We start from the raw sequence: 14,297 nt of genomic DNA, 5'->3' as shown, positions 1-14,297 counted from the left end.
AATAATCATTTAATATTCCTATACTACAGGCAGTATTTAGGCCCACTGGCTTTTTTAAACAACTGCAGATGTATAACGATTTTCAAAACACCGAAAATGAATATAACATTATTAAAGTTATTAAACGAAATGGTTAATATAAATGTAAGTTTATAATAACATAGGCCTACTTAACACCTGTCCTCATCTGACAGCAGGAAAGACAAAATTATCAAGCATATCTGTTCGCGTGAAACACCGTGTGCTTAAAAACTTTTTTTTTTTTTTTAATCTCCTGAATAACCGGCGTACTTTGACTCATTCAAACCTCTTAGAGGGTTTGTTGTTATAAATCATAAGTACGTACCACGCAGCTTGGTTTTTTCCTATGAAAGTACACCGTGTGCTGGTGGATCTCTATTGAAATATGCAGGGAATTCACAATTTTAAAGATTATTATATGGACTTTGATCACACATCATGCTGAGATGAAGACTATACGACGTAGTACTTCGTTTAGTAAAAGAGCAATCTTATATATTTACGGAGCGTCCTGAAATGCGATTGGACATTCACTTCAGTCGGAAATAGTTTCAGCAGTTTATTGGCTGACTGCACGTGTGTGGGGGATCACGTGTTTCCGGTTCTTATTTAAAAAAAAAGTGTGTGAAGCTGAGCAATTTTAGGAGAGTTTGCAGGGATCGAGCTGTCATAGATAAAAGGGGGGCAGGCACTGCAAATGAGCTGGCCATGCGATGTCAGACGGACATATTATAGCACTTCGGACTCCTGCTGATACTACCTGCAAGATGCCGGCATTTTAAGAACATAGCCCTCCAATTTATCAAGCGTAACTGTAATTATTTCAATTTAATTTAAAGTGGTTACACTTTGGTTGTAACTGGATACAAATACTGAGCAGCAAGTGGAATTTGGTGCGAGCGGCAGACGCTTTGGCCGATCTGGTCTCAGGCATGGAAGACCCGAAAGAGCCGAACGGACGAGATGGGAGCGAAGGGGAAAGCGTCTCTCTTTCCCCGAATCTCCCGTCTCCACCAGCCGTACCACACCAGGCGGCGCAGCAAAGTCACAGAACCACCAACTTTTTCATCGATAACATTCTTCGGCCAGATTTCGGTTGTAAAAAGGAGTTCGCGGGCAGGGAGAGAGCGCACACATCGGACAGAGAAAACGTCAATCCATTGGTAATCAGGCCATCCCTCCCCGCCACTTTGTGCCAGGATTCAAACTGCAGCAATGACAGCACCTCGTCGTCTTCCTTGTCGTCTTTGCCGCCCTCCAAGCAGAACTCGTCAACACGAGGGGAAGGAAATGGATCTAATTCTATAAAATGTGGCGAGAACACCGCGTCAATAATGGTTGTGAATGCGGATAATGGAAGAACTGCCCCCGTTACAGACCCCCAGCCACTGCTATGGCCTGCCTGGGTTTACTGCACGAGATATTCGGACAGACCGTCATCTGGTAAGGCAGAAGTCGCTTAAAAATACTTTTTTCTTACGAATTGCCAAGTGAAGGAGAAGAAAAGGAAAACGAAGAAAAAAACTACAGTTGTTATGGGTTAAATTATTTATGGCTACATATAGATAATATATATTCTCAATGTATATAATTTTATGATTTATTTAAGGCATGTAATTATTACTGTTTGAAGAAATATATGATTAAATTTCATCGCGATTTATTACCCGTTTTAGTGATTTTTAGTAAGAATGTATCTCTGTGTGTGCGTGTGTATGTCAAGTGTACAGTACTAGGTTTCGAGACCTTAGACTGTGTACATTTCGCTGTTTTGCCAGCGGCAAAAACAATTGCAACAATTTAATTAAGAGTACAGTTGGTAATATTGGCTTTATTGGGAAAATCAGTGAGACCCATTAAAAACTTTATTATAATTTCTGATATTATTATTAATAATAACGCCAATAATAATAATCAGCCATTTTATCCTCACTTATTCATTACTATTGTAACAAAAAGTAAATTATAGCCTATTAAAATCTATTAGTAACGTGCAACCTCTTCCACAGGAAAATCTAAAAATTCACCCTTTGATAGGATTTATTGCATCTTATTATATAGCTTATTACATTTTAAAGACAGAATAGGATGTTTATTATAAAACCCGTGGGCAGCTACAGGCTACGTATCCATCTCTGAAAGTATTAACTGACGCTCTCTCGGCTTTTATTTATGAAATAAAAATGGGAGGTTAAAGCGATTTGTAATGTTTTATGACGTACATTCGACGTGTGTGTAATGGCATTCAGAAAGTAGCCATTTTACACTGTCTGGAGAACATGAGGATGGGATGTTCGCAGTGTAAGAGTTTTTTTTTCATTCGCGTTTCTGGAAATGAACGGTATACAGGTATAGCTGCACAGATGGCTAAGACCTGACAGCCCAATGCTCACTCAATAAATAAATAAACAAATAGGATAGATAAGCATCGATTGGCTAAACTTTACTGATGAAGCTATCAATCTAATGTGACTAATACATCACTGCTTCGATTTCAGCTAAATTGAATAAATAACAAAAATAACCATACAGGCCAAGTTTGGACCTTCCCCATTGTTACCTATTATTTCGTAAATGTTTGCTCATTGATATTAATTCTGACTGCGTTTTCTATAATGCAGCAGCTTATTAACAGGAAGACATCGGTCGATGACTTAGAAATTTAGAAACTAAAATAAAACTTAAATATTTTGATAATCCCTAATTGAATACAGGTGCATGTTTGTTAGTTATAAATGATCGAATAGAAATAATGTCAGGTGTGTATGCCTACCTTTCAAGGTAATTGTATTTTCGCCGTTGTGTGTAGATAGATAGATAGATAGATAGATAGATAGATAGATAGATAGATAGATAGATAGATAGATAGATTGATTGATTTTGGTGTCCTTTCATAGAAAGATTTTTTTCAATATCTCCAAAATAATCTAACGATGTCCGCCGGTATTATCTTGGATGAGGATTATACATTGTATAGTTAATTTTACGTAATAGTATGATTGTATTTGACATTTAATTAATATTATTAAAAAGGGACTCGAAGCCTGAAATGCTAGCTAACTTTTCGTAAAAAACATAACAGGAATAATATTTCGTAGTCAAATGAAAATTTCAGGTCACGTTAATTGTGTTACTGTTGGTAAAACGTAATATTTAACAAAATCAATGAAGAAAAGACTGAATATATTTGGATAAAGGGACCTGCAGAAGTGCCAGTCTTCATTGTGCCGGGAAAAACCGCTTACAAACAATTGTAGCTGAAGTCATCAAAGACTGGCTGAAGACTTTTCTTTTGTCATGCATATGAAATAGCTATCCATTGTTTAATTCTATGCCGTTTACACATCACAGGCAAAATATTATTCTGGTTATGCAAATGATCGTGGATCATATAATGATGAGCACTTTACAGAAACAGCAGCGTCCAAATTTCGGACTTCGGGTAGCAAGCGGGGGAAAATACTTAGGGGTTTGTGGGATATCTCGAATAGAGTAGAAGTTTTTCGTAGTGCAATTTTAAAATATATTGAATCTAATGTCATTTTGGAATTCGAATTTGGCTCTCCCTGGACATGGGAAGCATGGTACGGTGTTTTGTTGTGTTGTAAATTTTGCTTTTATTTGGCCTTGAACTTCAAATCATACAAATCACGATTTTTTTAAAAAAATATTAAAAACAGCAAAGGATGATTTGTAAGACAGCGCGCATCACAATAACGCAGTTAATCTGCACGCAAAACACAAGATGTCCCGTTGATGTCGGAGTTGGGTAGTAATGATATTTTTTGCTGGTCATGCCAGATGATAATTAAATCATACACCAACGAGCTTCAATACACACGCTGGCGCATACATTGAAATACGGCCGTATATGAAATTGCGTGCTTACGTGTACTTAAAAGCTACGACACAAGACTCATCTATATGTATGTTTATCAGAGATGCTGGTGTTTATATCCTCGTGTCATTGTTGTTTGTACTGTAGGCCCAAGGACGCGCAAGTTAAAAAAGAAGAAAAGCACCAAGGAAGACAAGCGACCCAGAACCGCGTTCACAGCGGAACAGCTGCAAAGACTTAAAGCCGAGTTTCAGGCCAATCGCTACATCACAGAGCAAAGGAGACAGTCACTGGCCCAGGAACTGAGCCTTAACGAGTCCCAAATCAAAATCTGGTTCCAGAATAAGAGGGCAAAAATTAAAAAAGCCAGCGGTTACAAGAACGGTCTAGCCCTGCAGTTGATGGCGCAAGGCCTGTACAATCATTCCACCACCACCGTCCAGGAAGACAAGGATGACAGCGAATGAGCCTCTTCCCAGCGCCCCATCGGTGTGCCATAGACACTTAACGGGAGCATTTTTTTTTTCCTTTTTTCCACTTTTGTGAAAAAAGAAGATACGAAGGGAAATGGACAGGTGCTATTTAAAATCTGAAATTTCAGTCTGTCGTATAGCATATGGACAAAACTATATAAATTGCGAACATTAATAAAAAATCTATATATAGCCAGAAATATTTCGTTGTATATTTAATTTCAGAATTTCAGGTCCAGACGTTTGTGTCAGTATCCACTTGCTGGGTATTTTTTTAAGCATTTAATTTAGTTATGTTATCAACTACTGCCTAATTCTATTTTCTCCTCATTCTTCTGTTATTATTATTATTATTATTATTATTATTATTATTATTATTATTATTATCAACTTCTCAGCTAGAACTAAAGTCCATAATTCGAAACTCCGTTCCTGAGCCGCCGCTTCAAGCCAAAGGTTTTAATATTTTCGGAAGGTGTAGTCCGAAATAAAATTGTAGAATGTACTGCAATCGCTTCTCCTCTATGTCTGCCGGGTCACTTCCGCGTTCATTAACCTTAAGATGAGATCAGTCATGCTGTTAGGAATGTCGGGTTATTGTCTGCGATTTCGTTCGAGTTTAAATCGAGTGACTGGAGAGCCAGGTCATCAAATGGCGTCCCTAAGATATTTTAAAAAGCAAATGAATCTCTTTATAGTTTTCAGTTTTCTCTTTCTCCAGTACCTTCGAAGGAATTCCATGTTATGTTTTGGTTCCTAATGTGCTTTTGGAGATCGCTTTGCATCGACAAGTTCGTGTTTTTTTGTTTTGTTTTGTTTTTATACTCCTTAATATGAATTTTATGATATTCATTTATTTATTTAATAAAATACACGTGCATTTACTTTCCAAGGGGAAAATTTGTGGCAAGGATGGGTAAATTTGGCGTAGAAATGTTGTCATGCGTTCATCACTCCGGCTCTCCCCTTCTGTGTTATAGGCCAGACGAACAGTGTAATTCATCGCGTCCACATCTGAATATGGCGAAATGGATTCACGGGCGTATGACAGTAAGATCACGCGCTAACCGCGATCAAACTCGCTCAGACTAATGGTAATAATGACAATGATCACGATGTGTATTATCAATACTGAAGACATTTTATTTTTTAATGAGATATTACAATTTACTGTTCTGTGGAGTAAAATTACTTAAAGTAAAGCTAAGCTATAGATAAATTCTAGATGTAAATGGATAAAAATGGGTAAATTATTTTACATTAAAGAGTGTTTAAGTTTATATTGTTCGAGGATTGCATCACATTCAGTATTCGGAGCCGGCGTTTTTAAATAAAATAACTTGAGCCGATTTGAACGTAATAATAATAATAATAATAATAATAATAATAATAATAATGACACATTGCGTAATACATATAAAACATGCATTGTTTTACAAAGTAAATCATCTGTGAAGATATATTACTTTAACTATATTTTAACAAGCCACAGAAATCCCCAGATCGTTTTTACGTGTTTTTTACGCCTAGGCTGAAACCTGTATCCAGTGTACAATTACTTAGCTGTACATTGCTATGTATAGTGTGGATAGCAATCCATACATGGTTATATGGAAAACGTCATTCATACCAGGAAATAAATTAATGAATGGCAGGGCAACTGTAAAATGTAATTTCATGTAAGGATTTGTCCCAGTCGGTAAACAACTCTTGGCAAGTGCAAAATAATGTATTACAATAAGCTCTCTCAACACCCAAGTCTCACTATCAACCTGCTTTTGACGGTTTATTTACTTATAACGTCGCCATAGAGAATCTATTACACGTTTTTGCCCTCAAAACTTAACCCGTCGACCTAGTCTTGTCTTCCAGGCCTGACACGCATTGGCCTTGTTGGTGTGATCGTGCCGAAGATCGCCCGTTAAACAACATGGTCTTTTGTGTCACTGTCCCGAAATCAAAGCAGACCTTTAAAGGGATCTACATTCTGGGTTAAAGGTTAAACGCAGTAGCCAAAGCCAATTATGTATGCCTCCCTCCAAAATTTGATATAATTCGACAAGCCAAAGTAACTAAAAGACGGCGTTTAGCCTACACTTATATCTGCAACGAAAATATGTAATTTTATAGACTAAACTGTTCAAAATTACAAATACAAATCAGAATACAATATCTATCATTTTTAGTCTCATTTTATAATGGAATGTTTTCTGTATCAATCGCTTGTTCATTGATCGTTGCTTTCAATTCTTGTTGTAAATGACCAAATAGAAAATAATAAAAATAGACATCTTCAAGATAGATGTGCAAAATATGTTCAGGGGTTTTGTACACCATAGTAAATATACGGTAAACACAGTAATTTGTACAATGAAAATAAAATAAAAGCATTTTTAATATACTGAGGTGGGTATTATACACATAATACTTTTGCATTACTTTCGTTACCATTTTCTTCCCAATTGGATAAGTGGGACTTACAGTCCACGCACCAGCCTACTTGCTTGAAAACTTTTAATGAGATTCGAACTTGCAACCTTTTGGTTACAGCTCAGTATACTTAAAATGTATGCGACCTATTATGGATTCCCTTTTATTGATGAATGCATTTAACACCTTTAACGTGTTTATGCGCATTAGCGTATTATATTGATTGGATTTATGTTTTTCAAAATTAAGATATGAGTTTCTGCGGAACGCAAAATGTGCTTTCAGTACGTTGTTAATCTCAAACCATGCAGCTAATTATTGGTAAAACACCTATTCTCACACACCCCGTACAGACGCATGTATTGGAAACTTTTGTGTGGATTTCTAACGATTGATTTGAATCAATATTCACTCATGAATTATTATTAATATTATTATTATTATTATTATTAAGCACCAGCACCATTCGTAGTATTAGTAGTGATTAAAATAACAATAGTAATATTTACAAATATATTTTGAAATATTTAATATAAATGGGAAACGTATGACGTAAATATGTGGTTCTATTAAATAAAAAGAAGTAAATGTTAGACGATACAAAACCGATTTTGTATCCAATCCTATAACAGGCGTTCATGGACAAACCGCAAAAGCTACCATAACTATACATACAAATACGACAGTGACAGCAAAATAACATCTTTTTAATTTTTAATACATTATCACTTTATTTTTACATTAAAACTAAAAAAAAAAAAACAGCAACTGCAATAAATGACTCCAGTGTGACTCCTAACATTGTGGGGTATATGGTCGACATAAGATGTTGTAAATAATATTAAAAACCAGTTTGTATATCAGTTTATATATATAATACAATAAAACCAATAAACACGTTTATTGGTGAACAAGACTGACAAGAATAATAAGAACAAGAAGTTGCCGATAATAGTAAAATCTCTGAGCAAGATCGTCTTCATTTTTAAAACGCGTTGTCAGTAATGCAAAATATACTGTGTTAAGATGCACCTGTTGCGACTCCATTATAAATCGACATTAAAGTGTTTGCTGTGCTATTTGAAGAGTATTCATCTTAGAGTAATGTGTCTTGTGTACGGAATTATTTTTAGAGATAAAGTCTATACGGTGAATTAACGTACAGTTACACTTACCCTACGTGTTAATGCAATACAGAGAAAACGGCATTCCGTTCTTTTCTATGAAGTTCTAATTAATTGGCTTGTGAAAAGTTTAGTTGATCGATGAATACATTATAGTCCTGCATATTATTGTCTGAATAAGCATTTAACAATTTTACTATTGTTACTGAAGCGTACCATCTAGGCCAATTTCCCTTATTATTTTGATCACGATTCCACGATGGATGGCGTTTGAACTGCATGTTTTCAAAAGCTGAAAACAGAAACACAAATCGTTGCGTCATATTTCACGTCAGACTTTTCAGGTGCTTTTACAGGATCGGTGCAAGCGTATTCAACAAAAAAGTGGTCAAATAATTAAACGTTAAATATTTTGTTTATGCTGTTTATCTCCTATAATTACAGTCGTTATTCTCCTTACCTCTCGTGTTTGGTTGAAATTAATTTACTTAGAAAATCTGACACAACACCTTTTTTCTGTTTCCTATAAGTACGGAGTTTTACGTCCCGGATAAATCTGACGCCGTATTTGAATCTTTAATTGGTACAATTGCCTTTGTTAATCAACTGCATACAAGTGGTCTGTCAGAATTCCGAGTTCAGTGATTAGTTTAATTATCTGTGATGTATATTATTTCTACAAATACTAATGCGTTTTTAAATTAGATTTATTTTAATTAACTCTAACTATTGTTCGCCAAGAGAAGCCACGGGCAACGCGTTTTGCCGCGGGATACTAGTTCTTTCTAATTATTTTGCCATGAGTCATTTTGTCCAATTAAATATATTTATTTAATAAACACCATACGCATGAAATATTAATATACAATGACAAATAAAACGATGCGCAAAGGCCCGAAATGCGTAATTTTAGGGAAGATCAGCTAAACGACGGAATTAAAGGCTTGAGAGGACGCCGAGGGTGACGATATCGTCGGCGTTGCCTCTGAGTAACTGTTACTCTCTTTCTATAACCGGTTATCTTATCATGGCTACTGCCACGCGAGCTCGATTATTCACTAACTTTTTCACAAACTGTCGAATAGACTAGTAAAATGATAGCTGCACCTGCGCAAAGAAAAGCAGCGCCCATGACGGAGATCTTCCTCCAATGCTTCTCTACTGTCTTTACGTTTGGATGTTCAGAATTCATCTGTCCCCATTTTCATTGGTTTCCGGAAAGGTTTTGTTTCTCCATCTGACATTTAGTTTCTTTCACCAGCTGCCAGTAGAATGCAAACACAACAAAGAAACGAGCTCAGACAAAAAGTGGTACAAGATTAGTACAGATAAAATGTTACATACCAGCCTATGGCAAACCGAAAAGCTAATGTGACATGAAATATAAACAGCATTATAGACAGGCGCCGCGCCGCGCACAAACAGAATTCAATTACACTATTAGGATAACATGAAACAATGCTGGAACAAAGTAAAGGTTTCACTTAAGCCATAATTACTCCGTAAATATATACAAAAACTACCTGTATTGACCATTCAGACTGTCGTTTGTTTCTTACGAATTTAAAATATATATTCCACACACACGCTCTCTCTCTCTCTCTATCTATCTATCTATCTATATATCTATCTATTTCGACAATTATTGCTAATACAGGCCAAGGAGAAAGGCGGCCTTGTCTTTTTAAATATTATCCCTTAAGACATTGCATGTTGTAATTTGTTGTAATTTTTTTTTGAATATTTAAAAATTCTCTCTCTTCTATGGCAGATTTCGATGACATTGGCTTTTATGTGTTTCCTATAGTCGACAAGACCATATTATTATCTGCACAAAGCCAATCAATGTGTACACCAAATGGTACAAATACGCTCTGAGCGAGAACTCGGATATTTCACTTTGTCCATTTAGCTAAACGCAATAACGACCACGTCCACAACAACAATAGCAACAACAACAATAAATAATAATAATAATAATAATAACAATAATTTAGTCGCACCCCTTGGTTTTTTTCCTAAAGACCACGAGGCATCCTGTAAACAATGAATGAATTGTTTCATTAACAATTAACATGGAGCGTCAGCGAAGGGAGCGAATTATGCAGCGGCGACGCACGCGGGAAGCTTCACGTGCAGCCTAATATTTTGTCCCAGTGCAGATGTTGAATATTCGCATACTGTACTATTCGTGCACAGCTGCTCCATGCTGTCCAGCCACGCCACGGCCTTCATTTGCATGCAAATGAAAGCAATAATGTCCACTCAGGAAATTACTGCATAATAAAAACGGTGCGTTCAGGTAAATATTGTGAGGCTGGAAGGAAGGTGTGAAGCCATCCGCAGCTTCTTCCAAATGAAGTGCAAGCCCCCCGCCCCCCATATTCATTGTGTTTGAGAAATTTAAATAGGCAGGGGGTCCTGCAGCAGCCTGATGTGGAGGCAGAGAAACGCCTTTTTGCATGTCTTTATGCGGGCTGCTGCACTCATGCTACGCTGATCAAAGGAGAGGAAGCAAAATGACCCAAATGGGGCTGAAGTGTGCTAATCTGGTGGCCACGGGATTCTTAATCTTGATGGGATACAAAATGGGAAATAACCTGCAGATTGAGCATCAAATTAAAATTCCCCACTGGTTTGTTGTTTTAGAAAGTCACTGCAAATTAGCTGCTATGGTTATGCTTGATTTGTTTCTGTGGCGCGAACACAATTATACACACAAACACACTCATACACACATTTGTTATATATCTGCAACTGTGTGCAGGCAGTCATATAAGTACAAGTACATGTGTGTGCACATTGGGTCACGTATGCGCTAACACGTGCTAACACGCATGGTGCACAAACAGCAGGCCTTCACTTCCTGTCCCATGACTGCCCACAGAGCTTTTATCTTTTCATATGCTTCATTGTGTGTGTGTATATATATATATGTGTGTGTGTGTTTTCAAAAAAGACAGGCAGTTAATGGATTACTTACAACTTTTTCTCTGCAATTGAAATTAATGAATGACTTTAATGTTTATGTTAAATGGCAAAACACAACAACACAGATGACAATTGATGGCGGCGATGACTTTTGCAGCCAGTAGCTACGATGGAAAAGCAAGATGTTTCTTGGTCATTTTGAAAATTTGCATGTCATGATTTTTTGGAAATGATGGCATGACATGTACCTGTGGATCAATGCTCTCACTGCCAGTGAAGAGCAACTTAAAATAAGTGCACTGAGACATCTGCACTGACATCATTGTGGGGGATAAGGAAGTCAACTGATGTCACTCTATGGCTAGTAAAATTCCTCACTGTGTCCGTGGGATTTCACTACAAAGGACTCATTGAAGAGGAACATCTTGCAACATAGGAAAGGTTAGGGGAATCCAGAAAACAGTCATAAACAATAAAAATGGTACAAATTACATAGTGGATGTATGCAGAGCCGTCTGATAATTCTTCATCTCATACAAAATTGCCAGAAAAGAGCCTATTAGTTGACCAAGAGGATTGTATGATGGATAGCATCTCTCCCTCTCAAGATGCAGTCACTAATACCGTTATAACGATATAATCCAATAGGATTATTCAGATCATCACTTGGAATGGTGCCAATACTTCTCTGTTCTTAGCAATCCTTCATTGTTATCCCAAACTCAAAATTTCAGCAAAAAATATTTGAAAACATGCATGCTTGTAACTAAAAGGCATTATCATACATAATTGAGTACTTTATTACATGTGTGATTGCCAAAATTATCCAATTTAATTTATTCTAACTATTAAAAATATGCAGCAGTTGGTAACAGAATGCATTAGCACATGTGCATGTCAATACACACTAGGAAAGAGAGGCAATAACTGTTTATATTCATACCCTGCTGTATATTGTTTAAAAACTAGAAGAACATTTTTGCTGCCGGTTTAGGTCGCCACTTTAGCAAACAAAGTGTATTGTTTGCCTAAGGCTGAAGGCACAGTGACTCAGTGTGAAGTAGAGCAAAGCCCAGAGTTTGATTTCCTGCTGGATTCTTTGCCACAGAACCATAAATGTGTTATGGGAAATTCCAGTATGTAACCCTTCAGGCTCCTTATATCTTTAACTAATAGCGATGCAATTAAATTCCATTCTGCCTCACCACTGTTGACAAAAGGAATTTCCTTTGTTCAAATTCTCAAAATTACAGCTAAAAGAAAAAATAGCTTATTAAATTTGGTTTTCAAGTGCTTTTTTATCTATCTATCTATCTATCTATCTATCTATCTATCTATCTATCTATCTATCTATCTATCATCAGCACCAATTATATATTGAAATACCAATTACTGGTGATTATCAGATTGATCATTTGCATGATCATCACTCTTCACGTTAACCTTATTTTTAGACACAGTTGAAAAAAGAAGATGAAAGTTTGTCTACTTGAGGATGTTTCAGAGTAAAATGCTACAAGCTGAAGTAGCCAAGAGATCTTCTGTACCATGGCAGATCTGGCTGTGATTGTGTATTAGTGTTAACGTTTTGTGGATTTTACAAAATGCAAACCATTTTAGATCATGCATGTAAATAAATATGAAATAGGACAAAAAATAGGGAAAGCATTAAAATGGGTATAAATGAAACATATATCCACAGTGAAAGTAGAAGTTGCTGTAGCCACAGGTATGTGTTGATTAGCAGCCTGTGCTACGTTCTCACCTGGGAACATGTCCTTGTAAATATGAATCCATGTTATTGTGTGTTCGCACCTGCGTAAGTGTATGTTTGGGAATGTAGGAGTTCATTCATCCATTTATTTTCCAAACTGCTTATCCAGGGGGTAATCACAGTGATATAGGGGCCCTTTCTCTTTGTAATGGGGATTCCATAATGGCTCTTACAGCAAAGATTGCTTTGCCTTCCTCATAAATTTTTCTGCTGCAAGTCAGGATCAGCCTTTAGCCTCACTGAAGCTAAATGACCCGAAAATAGCATTAATATTTCCCGGGCCTAGATGGAGTGCTGGACAGGGGGCGGGGCTTGGCTTGGCCTTTCACCCCTAGAGAGAGGAACACCAGAAGGGGCCAGGAGAGAGAGAGGCAGGCGGGCGGGAGGGCGGGCGGGAAGGCTCTGGGAGGCAGGCCACAAGGCTGTGTGCCCAGCACTCCGAAAGTGCTGCCCGTTCGCATGCCAGCCTTAAAATGCCGTTAAGTGTAAATGATCGGTAATTATGTCGTTTAAGTCGTTTTTCAGATTCAAAATAAACATAAACACAGTAACAAGACTCCCTGAGCCATACTTAGAAATGTTTAATTATTTACCTGCTATTTAAAAAACCTCTTATTCCAGGATGGAAAGGATAGATGAGCCGTTCTTTGAAATCCTGTTATTTATATTTCTGGGAAATATAACAGAGTGAGCGTGTCCAATCAGATTCCAGCTTCGGTAAGCCTTTTGGCATAGTGGCCTGTTGAAAATTATACAGTGAAGGGACACTGCTTATGAATGTCTGCGCGAGGATATTCCTGTGGATGATGCTTCTGACAACATGCCATTTCTAACACCGGTGCCAATCGATTTATACTTTGTGTTTACATGACACCTCGACAGGCACGGCGCAAACCACCGGACGTGGTTCAGCGGCCAGAACATGCATCAGGCCTGTACCTTTTGACAGGACCCATAATCCGTTCCGCAGCCAGCCGGGTCTGCAGCTGCCATGGAGAAGTGTGGAACAGCAAATCGGAAGATAACAAGGATGGGAAAACCGTCCGAATAAAAACAAGAGATATGCACGTTTTTTTTTTTTTTCCTGAGAGTGACCCAATAAAGCAGAAAATCAGCGAACATTGTCCTGCACAAATAAAAATATATAGCATTAATTTACATATGTCTATGACCTTTTTCAGAACTAGAAAAGAGATTCAGTTCACATAGTACAGTCTAAGATGTTTCAGAGTAGCCCCCGTCTCATGTAGCATGAATGCGCAGTTACTTGGGGCTCACTTTTCAACACCGTGACTTACGGGTGCAAATAAGATGTGGAAATATTGCATTCAGCTCAAGCCAGTTGTTTTATTTAAAACAGTGTACCCCCCCCCCCCCCCCCCCCGCCTCCCCGCCTCCCAACCTAAGGCAGTTTCCCCAGAGTGCTTGGCAAAGGCTTGGGGAGCAGCGTAAGAGGTGGACACAGCAGAGTCTTAATATGTAGGACAAGCACAGGATCGCTGCATAAAATGAATACAGTACAATCTGGGAAATAACTGATAACATGAATCAATCTCACTCACAAAATCAGCACAGTATTCCCTAGTGCTTATTTACCGAAGCTGTGACTTAACAAGCCACATCCTCGCGCAGCAGAACTCTCCAGTGCTCCCAACCCCATCGTCAGGGTACGTGTTCAGTGCTGAGATTTCTGTTACAGTGCAGTG

At 37.5% G+C, this 14,297-nt stretch overlaps 1 protein-coding gene across 4 annotated transcripts; it reads left to right on the top strand.

Annotated features, from left to right (window-relative positions):
* The first annotated feature begins 670 nt into the window (after nt 1–670).
* Nucleotides 671–13,736, top strand: LOC111857177 (homeobox protein engrailed-1-B-like). Of its 4 annotated transcripts, XR_011983008.1 has the most exons (4): nt 671–1,464; nt 4,007–4,434; nt 5,313–5,382; nt 13,474–13,736. XR_011983008.1 is itself a non-coding variant. In XM_023837739.2 (2 exons), the coding sequence occupies exons 1-2, from the start codon at nt 954–956 to the stop codon at nt 4,324–4,326; spliced, it is 831 nt and encodes a 276-aa protein (XP_023693507.1). In that variant the 5' UTR covers nt 671–953; the 3' UTR covers nt 4,327–5,295. The 4 variants fall into 4 exon arrangements, 1 of the variants encoding a protein (XP_023693507.1); XR_011983009.1 differs by lacking the exon at nt 5,313–5,382 and having other exon boundaries at nt 13,474–13,735; XR_011983006.1 differs by lacking the exon at nt 13,474–13,736 and having other exon boundaries at nt 5,313–7,119.
* Nucleotides 13,737–14,297: the final 561 nt, after the last annotated feature.

This window comes from Paramormyrops kingsleyae, chromosome 16 (genome assembly GCF_048594095.1).
Source record: "Paramormyrops kingsleyae isolate MSU_618 chromosome 16, PKINGS_0.4, whole genome shotgun sequence".
Lineage (NCBI taxonomy): Eukaryota > Metazoa > Chordata > Actinopteri > Osteoglossiformes > Mormyridae > Paramormyrops > Paramormyrops kingsleyae.
This window is presented reverse-complemented; position numbering and strand designations above follow the sequence as displayed.